General features: G+C 37.7%; 1 protein-coding gene across 6 annotated transcripts in view; it reads left to right on the forward strand.

Annotated features, from left to right (window-relative positions):
- ATP9B (ATPase phospholipid transporting 9B (putative)) overlaps positions 1-15,425 on the forward strand; it is a 114,273-nt gene extending 98,848 nt beyond the window's left edge. For 5 of the 6 annotated variants that reach the window (XM_081919432.1, XM_081919434.1, XM_081919435.1 and 2 more), the window contains 15 exons: positions 62-223; positions 464-556; positions 3,177-3,260; positions 4,412-4,582; positions 5,534-5,632; positions 6,746-6,835; positions 7,328-7,472; positions 8,418-8,482; positions 8,758-8,913; positions 9,033-9,097; positions 9,675-9,783; positions 10,593-10,650; positions 11,438-11,641; positions 12,239-12,271; positions 12,909-15,425. In XM_081919432.1, coding sequence (XP_081775558.1) covers positions 62-223; positions 464-556; positions 3,177-3,260; positions 4,412-4,582; positions 5,534-5,632; positions 6,746-6,835; positions 7,328-7,472; positions 8,418-8,482; positions 8,758-8,913; positions 9,033-9,097; positions 9,675-9,783; positions 10,593-10,650; positions 11,438-11,641; positions 12,239-12,271; positions 12,909-13,045 — 1,671 coding nt within the window. In that variant the 3' untranslated portion in view covers positions 13,046-15,425. The remainder of the gene's footprint in view (positions 1-61; positions 224-463; positions 557-3,176; positions 3,261-4,411; positions 4,583-5,533; positions 5,633-6,745; positions 6,836-7,327; positions 7,473-8,417; positions 8,483-8,757; positions 8,914-9,032; positions 9,098-9,674; positions 9,784-10,592; positions 10,651-11,437; positions 11,642-12,238; positions 12,272-12,908) is intronic. The other variant, XM_081919433.1, reaches the window with a different exon arrangement.
- The last annotated feature ends 1,225 nt before the right edge of the window (positions 15,426-16,650 follow it).

Consider the following 16,650-nt stretch of genomic DNA (forward strand, 5'->3'; position numbering starts at 1 on the left):
TTGTGTGCAGTTTTATTTGCACTGGATACAATTGACAATCAAAACTTACTTCACTTTATAGGTAGCTCTGGTACAATGGACAGAAAGTGTTGGTCTTACTTTGGTGAGCAGGGATTTAACTTCAATGCAGCTGAAAACCCCCAGTGGACAGATTCTGACATACTATATTCTGCAAATTTTCCCTTTTACATCTGAAAGCAAACGAATGGGAATCATAGTGAGAGTAAGTTTTGTCAGTCTTTTTCCTCATCTGTTTTGCAGGTCATATATTTATGAAAGCTTATTGTTTTGAAAATGTATGTAAGTTTTCAAATATAAAAGTTGGCTAACTATATGAATAATATTGATTTGTCCTCCTCAAATACTTTATGTCTTTGGTAATAACTTACCAAAGGCTATGGGTATTTGCCTGTGGTATGAGTAGACTATGCTGTTTTCTAATATATAGTATCTTCCCCTGCAGGATGAATCTACAGGTGAAATTACGTTTTACATGAAAGGTGCAGATGTTGCAATGTCCTCCATTGTTCAGTATAATGACTGGCTAGAAGAGGAGGTAAGAAATGTTAAAAACAGTTGTTTCAATTTGAAGAGAAAAAGTAACTGTTTTACTTTGTCATAAGGAAATGTAGGACTGTGAAATTAAAGAACAGAAGCAAAATAGTAATGGCTTCCAGTCCAATAACATCTGTCTGCTTCAAAGATAGAAATAATGAACCAAAGAAATAATGGATTGGGAAATGCAATTAAGTGTATCACTAATAGGTTTTAAAGAGTTGCAGTGGTTTAGAAATTTTGTATAATGCAAAAAGAAGAAGAAAGTTAACTCTCAAATTAAACAACAGATGGATGTCTTTTTTAAGTATTCAGAATTCATTCCAGAACAAATAAACATATAAAATGAGGTTGAAAGAGCTTCTTTAGATGCACCCAACTTTTTTCTTTTATTTTCTTTTTAACTACCATACATTTTTACTGTAACATTATAAATAAATTTATTTTCACAAACTAAATACGTTGCAGTGTGTTGCTGTACTAGACACCAGCAATTGTCTTAATTTGACCTTACATATAGACAATATGGTAATGTGATGATCACACAATGCATGTTCATAATGGTATTGGCAATATAAATCAATACCTGCTTGAGGCAGTTTGATTTAATCAGGGACATGAATAAATTAAACTCCCTGAAGAGCTAATAAAGTGTCATAAAAATTACTTTTGGCGATAATGATGCACAATTAATTGTAAAATACTTGCTTAATTTATTTAGCATTATGAGGTCAAATCAATAATCATTTTGCACTAGACAGAGAGCATCAAGCATTTTAAAGAATCATTAATGTTGCTGTTTTGAATTATTTTTAATTCTTGTGTTTTATTTTAACAAAATAAACTTACTGCCAATCATGTTTATGCTATGGTAACAGTAATTCTCCTATGACACATAGATACATTAGCCTGTAAAACTAACTTAAAAATCATTTTTAATATGTGTAGCTTGGGTGGGCAGGAATGAAACTTGTTGAAATAAAGCAATGGCTTAAAAATCATGTAGAGGCCCACATAAATGTTTGGTTGAATATTCACAATCAGGCTTCCTCATTTTCAACTTTATTTGCTATTTTTATATAGAACTTCCAGGACACTTACTTGTTTTTACTATCAATTTATGTATTTAATATAGTACTATCCCACCTTTTATGGCAAGTCATCACATTTTTTCAATAACAATGTTTAAAACAAACCTATTAAACATGTTAAATCTTTTAAAACATCAGAGTAAAACATCTATGAGGGGACAGCAGTAAAATCAATACAAGGCTTGGATAAATTTAAAGGAAGTATTTGGGTGCAGCTTTAAAGTACTAAGACAGGAGGGCAAAGAATTGCTGGGAGAGGGAATTCCACCTCTGAAAAGGCCCTCACCCTGGTACATGCCAACCTGATAGACCTTAGTGTTGGGCTCTAGAAAGGGGCCTCTTAGGGCCTTGCAGATTTACATGGGTGAAAGCAATCTTTCAGATAATCTGTTACCAAATTGTTTGGGGATTTAAAGACTAGTACTAGCACTTCAAATTGAAACCACCAAGGAATGGGTACCAAATGCAGATGATGAAAAACCAGTATATTATATGATCAAACCACCTAGGCCCAGCAGTCATTCTTATGACTGAATTTTGCAGTTGATGAAGCTTCTAGGCTGCCTTTAAAGGAAGCACTCACTACATAGAGTAGCCTAGACCAGTGTTTCCCAACCTTGGGCCTCCAGCTGTTTTTGAACTACAATTCCCATCATCCCTGACCACTGGTCTTGCTAGCTAGGGATGATGGGAGTTGTAGTCCAAAAACAGCTGGAGGCCCAAGGTTGGGAAACACTGGCCTAGACCAAATGTAACCAGTGTATGTTTTGCTGAAGCCTGGTCAGTTTTCTCCCAATAGGATTACAGTTAGCTACCAGCTTCAGCTAGTTGAAAGGCATACCTAACCACAGAGATAACAGCAGCTTGTAGATGCTTAGATGCCCAGATGCTTAGAAAGTTGAAGTAATTTCAATCTGTTTTAGTATTTAACACTGAGTCTAGAACTTTGTTCAAGCATCTGTCTGAACATGTAAAAGGTTAAACTGGGGATGGGAGCAGGGTGTACAAGCAAGCTCTGTCCCCAGGCACTTCAACTGTAGAGTAATCCTGTTAAAAACTGGTTGCAAACCACATTGGTGGTCTTCTCAACCAATGTACTTCTATATTATTTGGATTAAGTTTATTTGCTTGCCCTCCCAGAACTGCCTCCAGCCACTTCTTTCAGGTTTTCACTGCCTCTCTTGAATAGTAGATGTAAGTGAGCATTAGAAATGTGAGAGGCTGGAAGCTTGAAGTGCCACAAAGGCCAGTAGCTCTGGGGTGGAAAAGGCCATCCTCCAGAACCACCTTCTGAACCCACCCTTTCAGAAAGGACTGGAGCTGGTGTAACTCTCCCTTGAATAGTTGGGAGAAACTTGCAAAATGATGTTGCACCATTTCCAGCCTTAGAGTTTTTTTCACATTGATTGTTCATTTGTGATATCAAAGCCTATTAATTTGAGTTTGGTGAATGGGCCCCTATCACTTGCAAAGACATTTCTGATTCATAATTCATGACTATGCTTTATTGTTTATTATATGCAATTTTAGTGTGGTAACATGGCAAGAGAAGGACTACGCACTCTGGTTGTTGCCAAAAAATCATTAACCGAAGAACAGTATCAGGATTTTGAGGTAAAAAACCCTCATACTATACTGATGCTTTTGTATTGCTCTGGGTTTAACAACACACTTAATCCAAAATATTTCAGTGTTTCAAAATAATTTAGAACGGCTAATATAGACTAATGATGAGTGAGATCTACTCTAGCTTGTTTCATCATAGGTTCAGTCTTTGTGGGCTTTTAGGAGAAAACTCTGAGAAAGCTTGGACTTTTCTCAAGAAAGCCTGAAAAGACACTGAGCCCCATGAAGCTACCTCCCAGCCATCCATCGTCACAGCTCTTGCCCTCTTCTCAAACTTATCTCTGAGTGGAGGAGAAAATCTGGCAGCAAGGAAGGCTGTCAACAGTCAAAGCCTCATCTTTTAAGTTTTCAGGCTTGTTGTCTCCTAAGCATTGAGCTATGAGATGTTGTTCCTCTAAGACAGTGGTTTTCAGCCAGTGTGCTGTGGCACCCTAGGGTGCCTTGAATGATGGTCTGGGGTGCTGCGAGAACACTGGCCTCTGTCCCTCTTTCCTTCCCTGCCTCCTCTAATGCCTTCTCGCGTCTCTGCCTCCCAAAGGCTTGCACAACTGTTCAGCATCCCAGGCTACAAGCTTCCTAGGCGAATGGTACCTCTGGGGCTGGTCAGGGGGTGCTTCCCAGGCCCATGTGGGGCATTGTGAGGAGGCACCTCTCTTTGGGGCAAGGGGAGGCAGCTCAGAGACTAGGAGTGGCAGCTGCGGCTCTCCAGAGAGCTCCCAAGGGAGGGTGTTTGAAAAAGGGTGAGTGGCTGCCAGCTCTGCAGACACGGGGGTGACATAACTGGGCTCCTGAGCTCCACAGGGGTGCCACAAAAAGTATGTAGTTGGTCAAGGGAGCCGTGGACTCAAAAAGGTTGAAAATCTCTGATTTAAGATATTAATTGAGCATAAAAATATCAGTGGTTACTAAACGTGATGCCTATGTTCTGCCTCCACTGTCTTGAAGCAGTATGCTTCTGTATATCAGTTGTTGTGAATCACAAGTGGGAGGAATGCTGTTATGGTGAGGTTGGCCCATGTGAGAACAGAGTGTTGGACTAACCCAGCAGGACTGCTCTTACATCCTTACGGTAGTGTCCCAGTTGGCAACAAGTAAAAACCTTTTATGTATATAAAGTTGGATTTTTGTCTTGTAATTAGAATCGATACAACCAAGCAAAATTAAGTATACATGACAGAACCCTCAAGGTGGCCGCCGTTGTGGAGAGTTTAGAAAGAGAAATGGAATTACTGTGTCTCACTGGAGTTGAAGATCAGCTACAGGCTGATGTCAGGCCAACTCTGGAGATGCTTCGGAATGCTGGAATAAAGGTACTAGCTTTTGTTTTGTCAGATAGTTAACTTGTTTCTTTAAATTTGTTGTCTTTGCATGGTAGATTTATTTCCACGAATAGCAAATGATTCAGTCTGCTACCATGTGAGAAGGAGCGTTTGGATACTGGATAAGCTCCTGCAGATTAGGCCGCAGAACTAAAGAGAGAGAAAGGAGAAGTCCAGCTCAGTTCTCTTATACCCATGTTGTCACTTCTCATGGAAGACTTATTTAACTACAGTATTACAGCAATAGATAACTATTCAACAAAGAATGTACACAAAAGTTCACATAAATATATTCTGTACCTGCAACTGTCATAAAATGTTTCTCTGTGAAATATTCCATGAATGCAGCCACAGACACATCTGTTTGTATGACAATACTGACTTACTTCACATGACCTTCGTCCTATCAACCTAAACTACCCCTTCTTCCTACTCAGAGCCTCAACCAGTAGCAGATGGGGCGAGGGCAGGAGTAGTGCTGGTCACCCGATCTCTTGGCTGGTGAATCACTGCTGCTTCCTGGGAAGGTGAGTGGGAGATAGAAGATGGTGGGGAGCTCAGCACTGTGTGAACATGCTGGCAGGAGTGCTGTATTAACTCTGCCAGTGCATTTGCACAGCCCCAACCTCCCCACAAACTTGTACCTCCCACTCTTAGTATAAAGCAGCAACTCTGCTGCTAAGAGGTCAGGTGAGCACTTCTGCCCCATCACACCATCCACTACTGGCCTCAACAGCTGGACCCTGTACCATATCCTTAGCAGAGGGGACCTCTACATTTTTGTATGTAGAGGTATATATAATAAGAATAAGATATATAATAAGAATTTCCTTTGATAGACAGCAATTGAACACAATGCTCAGGACAGAGATACATTTGCATTTTTTTGTGAACGCAATAGACAAATAATAGTCAACTAAACTACTCTCAATTACTTCATAGATATGGATGTTAACAGGAGATAAATTGGAGACAGCTACTTGTATTGCAAAAAGCTCTCACCTAGTATCCAGAGCACAAGATATTCATATTTTCAGACCTGTAAGTATTGCTACCAGTACTTTGTTTCTTGTCACCCTTAGCAATGTCTGCTACTGTTGTGGTGTTTGCTATAGCAAAGACATGATAAGTGTTCATTCATTTTATGAGACAGACAGACAGACAGACAGAAAGACAGACAAACAGTATGGTAAAAGAATGGATTCCAGTGGGAATGCTATACACCCTTAGCTGCCCCAGTTTAATTTGGTTTTTATGTTTCATGACATCTGTTGAATTATGCACATATACTCATGTTCTCATGCACCTACATGCCCACATACTATGTGCCTGCACAGGCCATGTCAATGGGAACCATACAGAAAAAGTTTTCTGTTTCAATTTGACCCCATGTCAGAGGATAGCTAAAGTGCAGTAAAGCCAGCTTAGTGTCTTTCAGACTACACTGAGAACATATTGACAGCTTTTTCTGATAGTCAAGGCCAGAGATGGAGGAACTCCAGTCTGTGAGTTGATCTTGGTCTGCTGGCTTGTCCAGTTTGGCTCACACGGTCATTTCCCCCAGACTATGGCCATATTCCTGGAGTACCCCTTGCAAGTTTCCCCACCCTCACTTAATGCACAAGGACTTCCTCTTTTGGAATTATAATTGCATGAAAATGCCCACTTTGGAAATTATCAGTATTTACTATCCCTTCTGCTCCACATTCCTTATATCTTATCCCTTTGGAAATCCTGGGGTAGAATACAGTTTCTCATTCCATTAGTTTTTCATCTTCTATGAAATATTGCCCTGGTCCGATATAGCAATAAAACATGATTTAGCATTATGACAATGTGCCACAACTTGTGCAATCTCTGCTCCTCTCCCCACTCCCCAGCTCTGCATTATTCCAAAGGGGAGTTTTAGAAAATTTCACCTACTCAGCTTCCCTTCAGCATTGCAGATATTGCTGTATCTTGATTATTTACAGTGGGAAGCAAGAGATTTATAGAGATTTAAGGGTGGAAAAAAAACAGAGTAATTCCACCATAGTATAAAGCAGATAGATGATAGATGATAGATAGATAGATAGATAGATAGATAGATAGATAGATAGATGATAGATATTACTGTCACACCTTAAACTGTTGAATGCTTCCTTTTTAATTAAGGTTACAAGTCGTGGAGAAGCTCATTTGGAGCTAAATGCATTCAGAAGGAAACATGACTGTGCATTGGTAATATCTGGGGACTCTCTGGAGGTAAGGCCCTGGCTTTTGTCAGTGACTGTACTGTTAAGGTAATTTAAAAATTGATTAATACTAAGTACTTTTACCACCAGACTGCCAAAAGAGGACCCAAATAGCCCCTTTGGTCTGCAGTTTGTTTTACATCAAAAACACTTAATACTGTAAGATTAAACCAAGTTGAGGAACAGTTACCCAGAATATCTGTTATCTGATACCAGCCTTGGACTCATTGAAATAAATGGATCTACTTTGAGTATAATTTTGTTATCACCCTCCTTCTGCAAAAATACTTGTTTGTCATTTCACTATATCAAAGATGATAATAACTTTCTGTGAGTTAAATTCTCCAATTTAAATTCCAAGATACATGTACTTCTGGTGCATGGGAATAGCACTGAAAAGTGATTCAACTTTCAACTAACTGCTTGGTCTCATGTTGTTTAACCTAAAAATACTGCTGGAGTTCTGTTGAGTGCTAAACCCCCAATATGTTGCTTTTTGTAGGTCTGCTTGAAATACTATGAGCATGAATTTGTGGAACTAGCTTGTCAGTGTCCAGCTGTAGTATGCTGCCGATGTTCACCCACCCAAAAGGCCCACATAGTAAAATTGTTGCAACACCACACAGGGAAACGTACTTGTGCAATAGGTAAGCATCCACTCTGGTTTTATTCCTGTTGACAAACTAATGATATGTCTGTCCTCTCAAGTACAATAATGACTAAGTAACTGTCCTGGATAATTTAATATGCGAATGTTATATTTTCATTTATTTGTTTTCGTAAAAGCATTGAAAAAATGTGAAGAATTAAAAAGCTCTGCTTTAATCATTAATGCTTGGTACTAAAAATATTTAAAATGCATTATTAAAAGTATATTATCATAGTATCCTTTGATTTTACTTTGAGCTTATTTTTCTATGACAATATGCAAATCCTTTATGCCACACAAATAGTCCAGATACACAAGTACTATTTTTTCTTAATAATTTTCATGATTCTTCCCATTCATTCTAATTCAGGTTCTCAAAAGGTGATGCAGTTTTGTTTATCATAGTCTTGGATCGTGAACTTACATTTTCAAGTACTTGAGGAAGAGTGGCCATATCAAAAGATTCTTTGCTGGTTTTTCTTTGCTCAGTGATAGTTCAAGCTGATACATGAATTTCTGTATAATAGCAATATAGCAGGTTCTTGCTACTGCCCAGCAGATAATTAAGCACACTCGAGTCCATTTAAATCAATAGGTTTAAGAAGGCTCAGTTGCTACATTTTTTAAAAAAAATGTGCAAATTCTGTTTTTGCAGCAATTAATAAGTGGATCTCCAGTATTTTATATCAAGAGAGATTCTCTGAATGGTCAGTTTAAATGTAAGGGATCAGAAGTCTTTGAAGTGAGAGATACATACTGACCTGTAATATGTCTGCTTTTTGTTTTGCATTACCAAAACTGAGGCAGCAAAATAACCTTCTGACCTAAATGCTAATTCAGATAACTTGTTAAATTAATTCCAAGTGAAATTAAATTCAACAAGCAAATTTTAAAGATTGTGGAACTGGTCTAAAATGTGACAGGTGATTGTACTTTTTTTCAGGTGATGGAGGAAATGATGTCAATATGATCCAGGCAGCAGACTGTGGAATTGGAATTGAAGGAAAGGTATATTTATTACAGAGTTTATTAAATGTATACTTTATAATGCGTTAGAAACCACTGGTTAAAATTGTAAATATGTTTGGTATATGTATATCTTACTCATGATTTGTTGTAATAACAATAGTAAAAGTTCATGCTGTGTATAAATCCCCATCACTTGAATTTTCAGATTTGGAGGTGCTCATTATTAAACCTGTTAATAGATGGTACTTTTTCCAAGGTGATGTTTACAGTGTTGATCATTTTTTTAAAATGTGTGATTCTTATTTTCAATTTAGGAGGGGAAACAAGCTTCTTTGGCTGCTGATTTTTCAATTACACAATTTAAACACATTGGCCGACTGCTGATGGTACATGGTCGAAATAGTTACAAAAGATCGGCAGCACTTGGTCAGTTTGTCATGCACAGAGGCCTTATTATTTCAACTATGCAGGTATTTAATTCTTTTTGCTTTCATTGTGAACTGTTTACCTACAATGTTCTAGCCATTTAAATAATTTCCCCAGATTATCTGTAGGAATCCCAGTATAATATACTGTGTTCTTCCTCTAGGCTGTGTTTTCTTCAGTCTTCTATTTTGCATCTGTTCCTTTATACCAAGGTTTCCTCATGGTAGGGTAAGTAAGAGATTTAGTTCTACAAAAACTTTATTTCAGAGGTGTTTTGGTTTTTTGTTTACAACGATCATTACTATGATAATGGCTATTAGTTATAATGAACAGTAACATTCATTATGTTACCACTATTACGGCATGTAATATGTTACCATTATAGGTAGCCACTATAATCTTTTTCTTATGGCCTCAAAAACAGTGCTAATTCTAGACAGAAACCAATGAATTGAAGCATGCGCCACTAATGGCTAATTCACACAAGTCAAATTTAGTACACAAAAGTGAGTTCTGTGTAGAAAAGTACACAATTCCCTTGTTTAGTTTATCTCATGCTCGCTAATCCACATGCAGCAGGCCTCAATTTTCAATGAGTTCCTGTGAACCTCCCTCTTAAGTATAAATGATATAAAACAGATACATAATCAGATTGTGTTATTTTGATTGGTGAAGATAAAAATGTTAAAAGTAAGACTAACATATGCCATAGCTTGCATGGGCACCAAGATATTATTATGGAAGTGAAAACACGTTTATGTAAAGGATACATTTTAAAATATTTTTCAAATGATTTCTCCCTGAGGTATGCAACCATATACACGATGTTCCCAGTTTTCTCTTTAGTGCTGGATCAGGATGTGAAACCGGAAATGGCACTCCTTTATCCAGAACTTTATAAAGACCTTACTAAGGTAAGAGTTTTCAAAACAGGTCCATGTGGGCGACATTCTTTGCTTTTTTTCTTTTCCCCCCTTGGGAAAAGAAAATATTTCATAAACTTTGTACACCATTTGATTGTAAAAAAAAAAAATTAAAGCAGTTTGCAAAAAGAGTTGCCACTTCCAGAGCAAGTAATACAGTGATAAGTTGACATTATATACATTTTGCCTTGAACACTGGGCAGTTTCTTCATATTAAGACCAGCATCAGCCCCCTTGAGCAGCTGCTGGGACCCAAGTAGTAGGTGTTTTGGTCCACCCACTCTCTTGACTGCAGCTGGTTCTGGGAATCATCATTCAGGGGCACTGTGGGTAATTTAGATGGTTGGTGGATTCCCAGCCCCTGCCACATGGGAGAATGCTCCACCTGTGTGCAGTGCGAAGTCATGGTCCATGGATACCATTTGGCATATTATAGTTGCATGTGTTGATTTTAAGGAAGAAAGTGAAATTGTGTGTTATATCAGTAATGAAAAACAAACGTCCCTTTCAAAACAACAGCTGAGGTTGTTTTTTTCAGAAGTGATTATAATTATTGCAAAATTGAAGCACGGCACTATATATTCAATAGGGAAATTGAATCTTTTTTGCAAAAGTTTAAATAAATCTTTTAAGTTTAGGTACCAAATGTAATTGCTTAAATGTAGCCCATATATTCTGTTTTTAAAATCAGGTCGTTGTAGTCCCAAAATATATAATTAAAAATACATAGTTTCGTGCTAATTGAATATATTTTGCCTTGTCCAAGTTACTTACAAACTTCCTTTCATTGTTTCTTTTAGGGAAGATCTTTGTCATTTAAGACTTTCCTCATCTGGGTTTTAATCAGTATTTACCAAGGTAAGAGATCTGTCTTGGGTTTTTTCTTGAGTACATTTTTTTTTATTGTCTTCTAACAGTTCCATTTCAGCTTTCACAATTAAATTTCCAAAACTTAACGTTTCATCCACAGGGCTTTTAAAAATTGCTTTATGTTTATCTTGAAATATGATATTCAAGTAGTGTCAGACCTATTAATTGCAGTTCAACGTTGATCTTTTCCCCCCAAGCCTGTTTGAGCCCTTTTCCCATATTCTCCATGCAGTCCCTGAATGCCTAGAATGAGGAGTGGAAGTGTGGTAACTAACTGTAATGGTTCTAGGGGTTGCTCGTGCGTAAACCGGTGCAACGCCTGGCTTGGTTGCCTGAGTGAACCTTTTCTGTCCGGACGGCCACTCACCCGTGGTTGTCTCAATCGCTGGCAGAATCCGTCAGTGGGCGTTTCTTAAACTTCTTCCAGCAAACAAGCTCTTTGACGCCTAGTTTCCTCCTACTCTCTTTACGCGAAAGCCTTCTGTGCAAGGAGGGTGTAGGCAGCGGAGGACCCTTACTCTCCCCGCTGGTCCCTGGCAAGGAGTCATGGGACCGCCTCGCCGATTCCCCCATCTGCCCCCCTTCTCCACTGGTGCTACGCTGATTCTCTTCCCCAGAAGATGGGCTGCCTCTCCCCATCCCGGGACGCTCTCTGGAACCCCTCCGGAGCCCGCTCTCTCCCTCCGGCCCTGATGGCAGTTCCCTGACACTAACCATGCATGAAGATGAGCTCTACAGTGAATCCATTATTAAAGTTCTTGCATATCTTTCTCAGGTGGCATTCTGATGTATGGAGCTCTTTTGCTTTTCGAATCTGAATTTGTCCATGTTGTTGCCATTTCTTTCACTGCACTAATCCTGACTGAGCTTTTGATGGTTGCACTTACCATACGAACATGGCATTGGTTAATGGTGGTGGCTGAAATCTTCAGCCTTTGCTGTTATGTGGCCTCGCTTGCATTTCTAAATGAATATTTTGGTGAGTAGCTATCACTTACATAATGGGTAATATCTATTGTTCTGTTTTAAGATGTGCTATGTTTACACAGCTGTGAGCAGTATGACAGTAGTTTTTGTCTGAATTTAATTCAGCTGTATTAATTTGATCCAGATATGTGGACTGTCGCCATAGGTAACAACAGGCAACCTACATTATATATAAAAATCTGATCTTTATCACAAGGGGTTGTGTTAGGATTCCTCTTTGCAGCATTCAAATTAAAAACGCTGTTGGAGGTATGGAGTTAATAATAATAATAATAATAAATTTTATTTATATCCCGCCCTCCCCAGCCGGAGCTGGGCTCAGGGCGGCTAACAATCAAGTTACTGACCTCTGTCTTCTGTTTATCTAACATAGCTCTTAAAAATAACATTCACTTTTAGAATAGACTCCAGAATGTATTTTTAAATCTGAAATGGTACGGTCTGTAGGAGAGCAGCCTTCAGATACTACTAACCACTTTCAAACCTTTCAGCTCTCTCTTAACACATTCCTTTTTTATATATTGCATCTTCTCTTATTTCCTTGTTTTTCTATAAATCTGTCCTTTCTTCTTCCACCTTATCGGAGCAGGTATAGGCAGAGTGTCTTTTGGAGCTTTCTTAGGTAGGTATAATTGCTATTTTCTTAAAGGTAAAGTGCCCCACAGAGCACTAGGACAAATTTGCCAAAACAGTAACAGGCATCCCTTTTTTTGCTAGCATTGAAAAAACAGTTCTCTTTTCATATTCCACTGCATGGTAATTACTTGGAATCTTAATGGATTTGTATTGAAAAAGACTGATCAGGTTCTTAATTGTTTAATTGAATATGTATTTAAATTTACATGCGCAAATATCAGTGAAGGTATGTCAACAATCCTGAAATCCATAAAATTCAACTTTCAAAGTTCAAAATTTGCTTTTAATTTTGTTTAAATCATGCTGGATTTTTAAAAGGTGACATATTTGAACACCTTGCCTTTGTTCTTTGTCATTTGCCTTTGAGCAGGAGCCTGGCCTTTTCAAATCTGTCATAGTGGTGTTATTCAGTCCATTTTCAGGAGAGACTGATTTAATAAAGCAATTTTAAAAGAAACATATGACAATGTACAGCTGTGGCCTAATATTAATCAGCTCCCGCCACCTCACAGTCTTATAAAATAGCCTGTGACAAGAGTTCAGTGATATTTATTGATCTTGCACATTGGACATTGCCCCAATTTCCTGCTTTTATAACTTATTTCCCTTTTTTATGTCTATAGATCTTGCCTTTATCACAACTGTGACCTTCCTGTGGAAAGTGTCAGCCATCACTGTAGTAAGCTGTCTTCCACTTTATATTCTGAAGTACTTAAAACGAAAATTTTCTCCTCCAAGTTATTCCAAACTTACCTCGTAAAAGTGACTGCACACCTGTGTTTTTTCCACCAATGTGACTATACCTAGAAATTGCTTCAAGCATTCACACTCTACTTCAGTCTGTAATAGAGAGAAGAAAAATAATAACCAGAAAAATGGAGCAAACAGCACAAAAAAGATGGGGAACCTCTTCGAGGTGTTACAGTCAGCTTATTAGCAGAACTGTTCAGAAGAAACATATTTCCTTTTGTACACAGCTTTTTTAAACTTCTGAGTTAACAGTGCTACTGAATTATTTAATTGCTACTGTAAAGGATTTATTCCTACTGCACTATTTTTCTGCACATGAAACTGAAAACATTTTTTCCTGTAAGCTCATAATTTACTGATAGACACATTCTTTCATCGGAATATTCATTCATTCCCACGTAAAAAAAAGTGTAACAAGCCTAGAAACTGTAAATGCGATTGTTTGTATTTGCTGCTCTATGTAACCAATATATGCACTATATGAATTATGTACAGCTGTCTGCGTAGCACAGTATTTGTTTGGGATCTGTGGTCCTTTTTCCTCCCCTGTACTCTCCATTGCTAGCTGCATTAAGAAATCCGTGTCATAGATAGCAGCCTTTCAATTGCAGATGGAGGCCACATTGCACAAAACGTGATGGAAATAAATTCCTGTACATATTTACATTATACCTACCGATCTGTACAGATTGACCTAGACTTTACTGTTCAGTAAATGTTTTATAAACTCCTAGCTGCTTTGTATTTGTAAAGCTATACTCCAGAAGCGTAAGCGCATTACTGAACATTTCATATATAGAAATTAACCTTGGATGAAAGAAAATCCACCAACAATGGGTTCTGTGCAGCTTTCGTCGTTTTAGTGGGGATTTTGCTCAAGCCCCATGGAAAATGGTTATGTAGCACCCATGCTTAATGGATCATTCCCAAACAGTCTGTTCTGGGTGTAGGAGTTTCTGTGTCTATGCACAACTCCTCTTCCTGGAATGTTTCCCCCATTGATTTCAGTAGATGGAACTGATCCACATACATGGTTCCTCTTTGTACATGTGGATTGACTTTCTGTTTGAAATAATGAGGGTCTCTCCACAAACTTCATTTGAACATAGACTGTACATGGAACTCTTGAGTCAGGCAAGTACATGCACATTGTAATCGTTTTCTTAAGGTTACTCAGGTAAAAAGGATAAAATGGACAACATAATAATAGTAGAAAATCCATCATCTTCCAAAACTTAATCTTTATATTTCTGAGTTAGTTACAACAAAGAAAAGAAAATAACACACTCTAATCTGATGTAATCTTGATGGATAGTTGTCTGGATCTTACGTACTGTATTATTATGCAGGATATTTTTTCTCCACAGTGCTGTTTCCTTTTTCAAGAAATAGATGTACCAGGTTATTTAGCTTCGTCAAGTACCAGCTGAAAGAATAAATATAATTTACCCATGTTTCTTTACTAAAAATAATAGTTTATTTGTATGTTTTAAGCAATTAATAATTGTCTTTTGTATCACATTGTTTTGTTAGACTATCTCACGACTCCTTTTATAGTTACTTAGAACCATCATCTTATGCCCTTCTTATTTTATAATGATGCTAATCTTGGACACCTCCACAGACAGACTGTTGCCAAGCTAGTTGAGCTACAATCCAACTCCATTTGTTTTGAAGATGTTTTAATAGCAACTGATCCTTGCTTCTTTTTTAATAAAAAAATTTTTTTTCCATTATAAAAGCAATAAAACCTCATTTCTACCAAATATTGTTATTGCAAGTTTGTAAAATAAACATGTTTGGTAGTGTTTCTGTTATGCTTTGCTCGTTAATTTTCTTTCTGTGAACTTATGGAACAATCAATTAATCACAGTGCCCACTAGATGTCATCAGGTTGTTGCGGGGGGCGGGGGGGGGGTTATGTGCTGGCACACTGCTCTGCTCATGATATGTGAAATCTGCTAAGCTTTTATATGTGCTGTGTTTTAATTATTGTAACTGAAAACAAAGCTAAAATACGTCCAGTTCTTTTGGAATATTTATAAATAAACAATTACAAATGACCATCAGCTTATGAACAGAGTAGTCAGCAATATTATATCCAATGTCCATTTTCCATTGTAATTATTTATCCATATGTTCCAAGCAGGCAAAAACCTCACCGTGTTTAAATTCAGTACATGAACAAAAGGTGCTTGGTCATCTTTTGATCTAAAATAACTTTTATTGTGGGCTAAATTAATAAAAAAGAAAAACAGACCTGGTTTAACAAATGCAAGTAGTTTTACCTGAGCATATCTGTGTACAAGAACGCAAATATACATAAGTGTATTGTGTATCTCATGTATATAAATATGTACATATGTATATTAAAAATTAACTGACTATTACATGGTTAGTGTGAGAGCACTGTGTGAAAAGAACACAATTAACCAATATTTGTCACTTGCATCTTATTATACCTAATGCAAACAGGAAAGAAAAGCATTACCATTTCACTTTTGCGGTACTTCTACTGCGAGCTTTGTAGGTGGAAGTGCTGTGCACAGTACCTGTTACATAACTTTTCCTTTTCCAGCACTTACTCCAATGTGAGGGCACAGAGAGTTAAAGTGTGGGGGCTCATTCTTCCTTTGTAACAGGAAAACATTCTGAAGCAAGTGTACATGGAGTGCCAATATCTTAAACCTGTTTGCCCAAAAAGCAAACAATCAGACTAGCCCATGCTACAGCAAGATTGGGAAGAAGATGGAGCAATTTGACACCTTTCCCCTTTCTTGATGCTTGTGTCAAGGAGGAGCTGTGGTTTTTTCTTGCAGGTTAACTCTAGGCATATTTCAACTTGTAAGCGCCCTGAGTTCCATGCACATATGTCATTTGATATATGAAATTGCATGACATGTGCAAGTGTAATTCAGGATGCTGAGGCCGTTATTATGACATGTAAAATCCTTGAATGCAGCAAGGTATGGTCATCAGAAACATGACTTCCCTGTTGAAATAGCACTAATTTATCACCACCCAATTGATGGATTGATTCATGTTTATTCATCACACAATTATGTCTAGAGAACCTGTGGACAAATTCAGAACCACTACTTGCCATGAAAAGGTGATCTTCAGACTTCATTAGCCATTCAAACCAAATATGTCTGTATCAAATGTGTGGAGAGTTATATCTTAGTTCTTTAAGTGTGTGAAACTAAAGACAGAGAAGAATTCAAGTCGCTCCTGATTTCCTTTTAGTCATATTAGCCAAAACCAAAGATTACAGTGGTGGAAGGAACTTACCTAGATATAAGAGTCTGTCATAAGGAAGTGAATGAAATACATGAATTCATTTCAAGGTTAAGTGGCCCAGCTTTCACAGAAAATGCAGTTTTCACATTGTAGCTAGGGTTGTAGGCTTCAGTGAATGACAGGGTTTCTGTGACTTTACACATTGCTTAGACTGGAGATCCTCAGTAGTGACAGCACACCTGCGATATATATCTTCTATCACAATTAATGACACAGGGAAAACCTGGTCCCTACTAAATCAGGCAGTCCAGCAATATACTGAAAATAGCAGGGAGTGATTGTGGTGAATATTTCAAAAGGCAAAGTCTGATCAGG

The sequence above is a fragment of the Podarcis melisellensis genome (genome assembly GCF_964234715.1).
Source record: "Podarcis melisellensis genome assembly, chromosome: 7".
In the NCBI taxonomy this organism is placed as follows: domain Eukaryota; kingdom Metazoa; phylum Chordata; class Lepidosauria; order Squamata; family Lacertidae; genus Podarcis; species Podarcis melisellensis.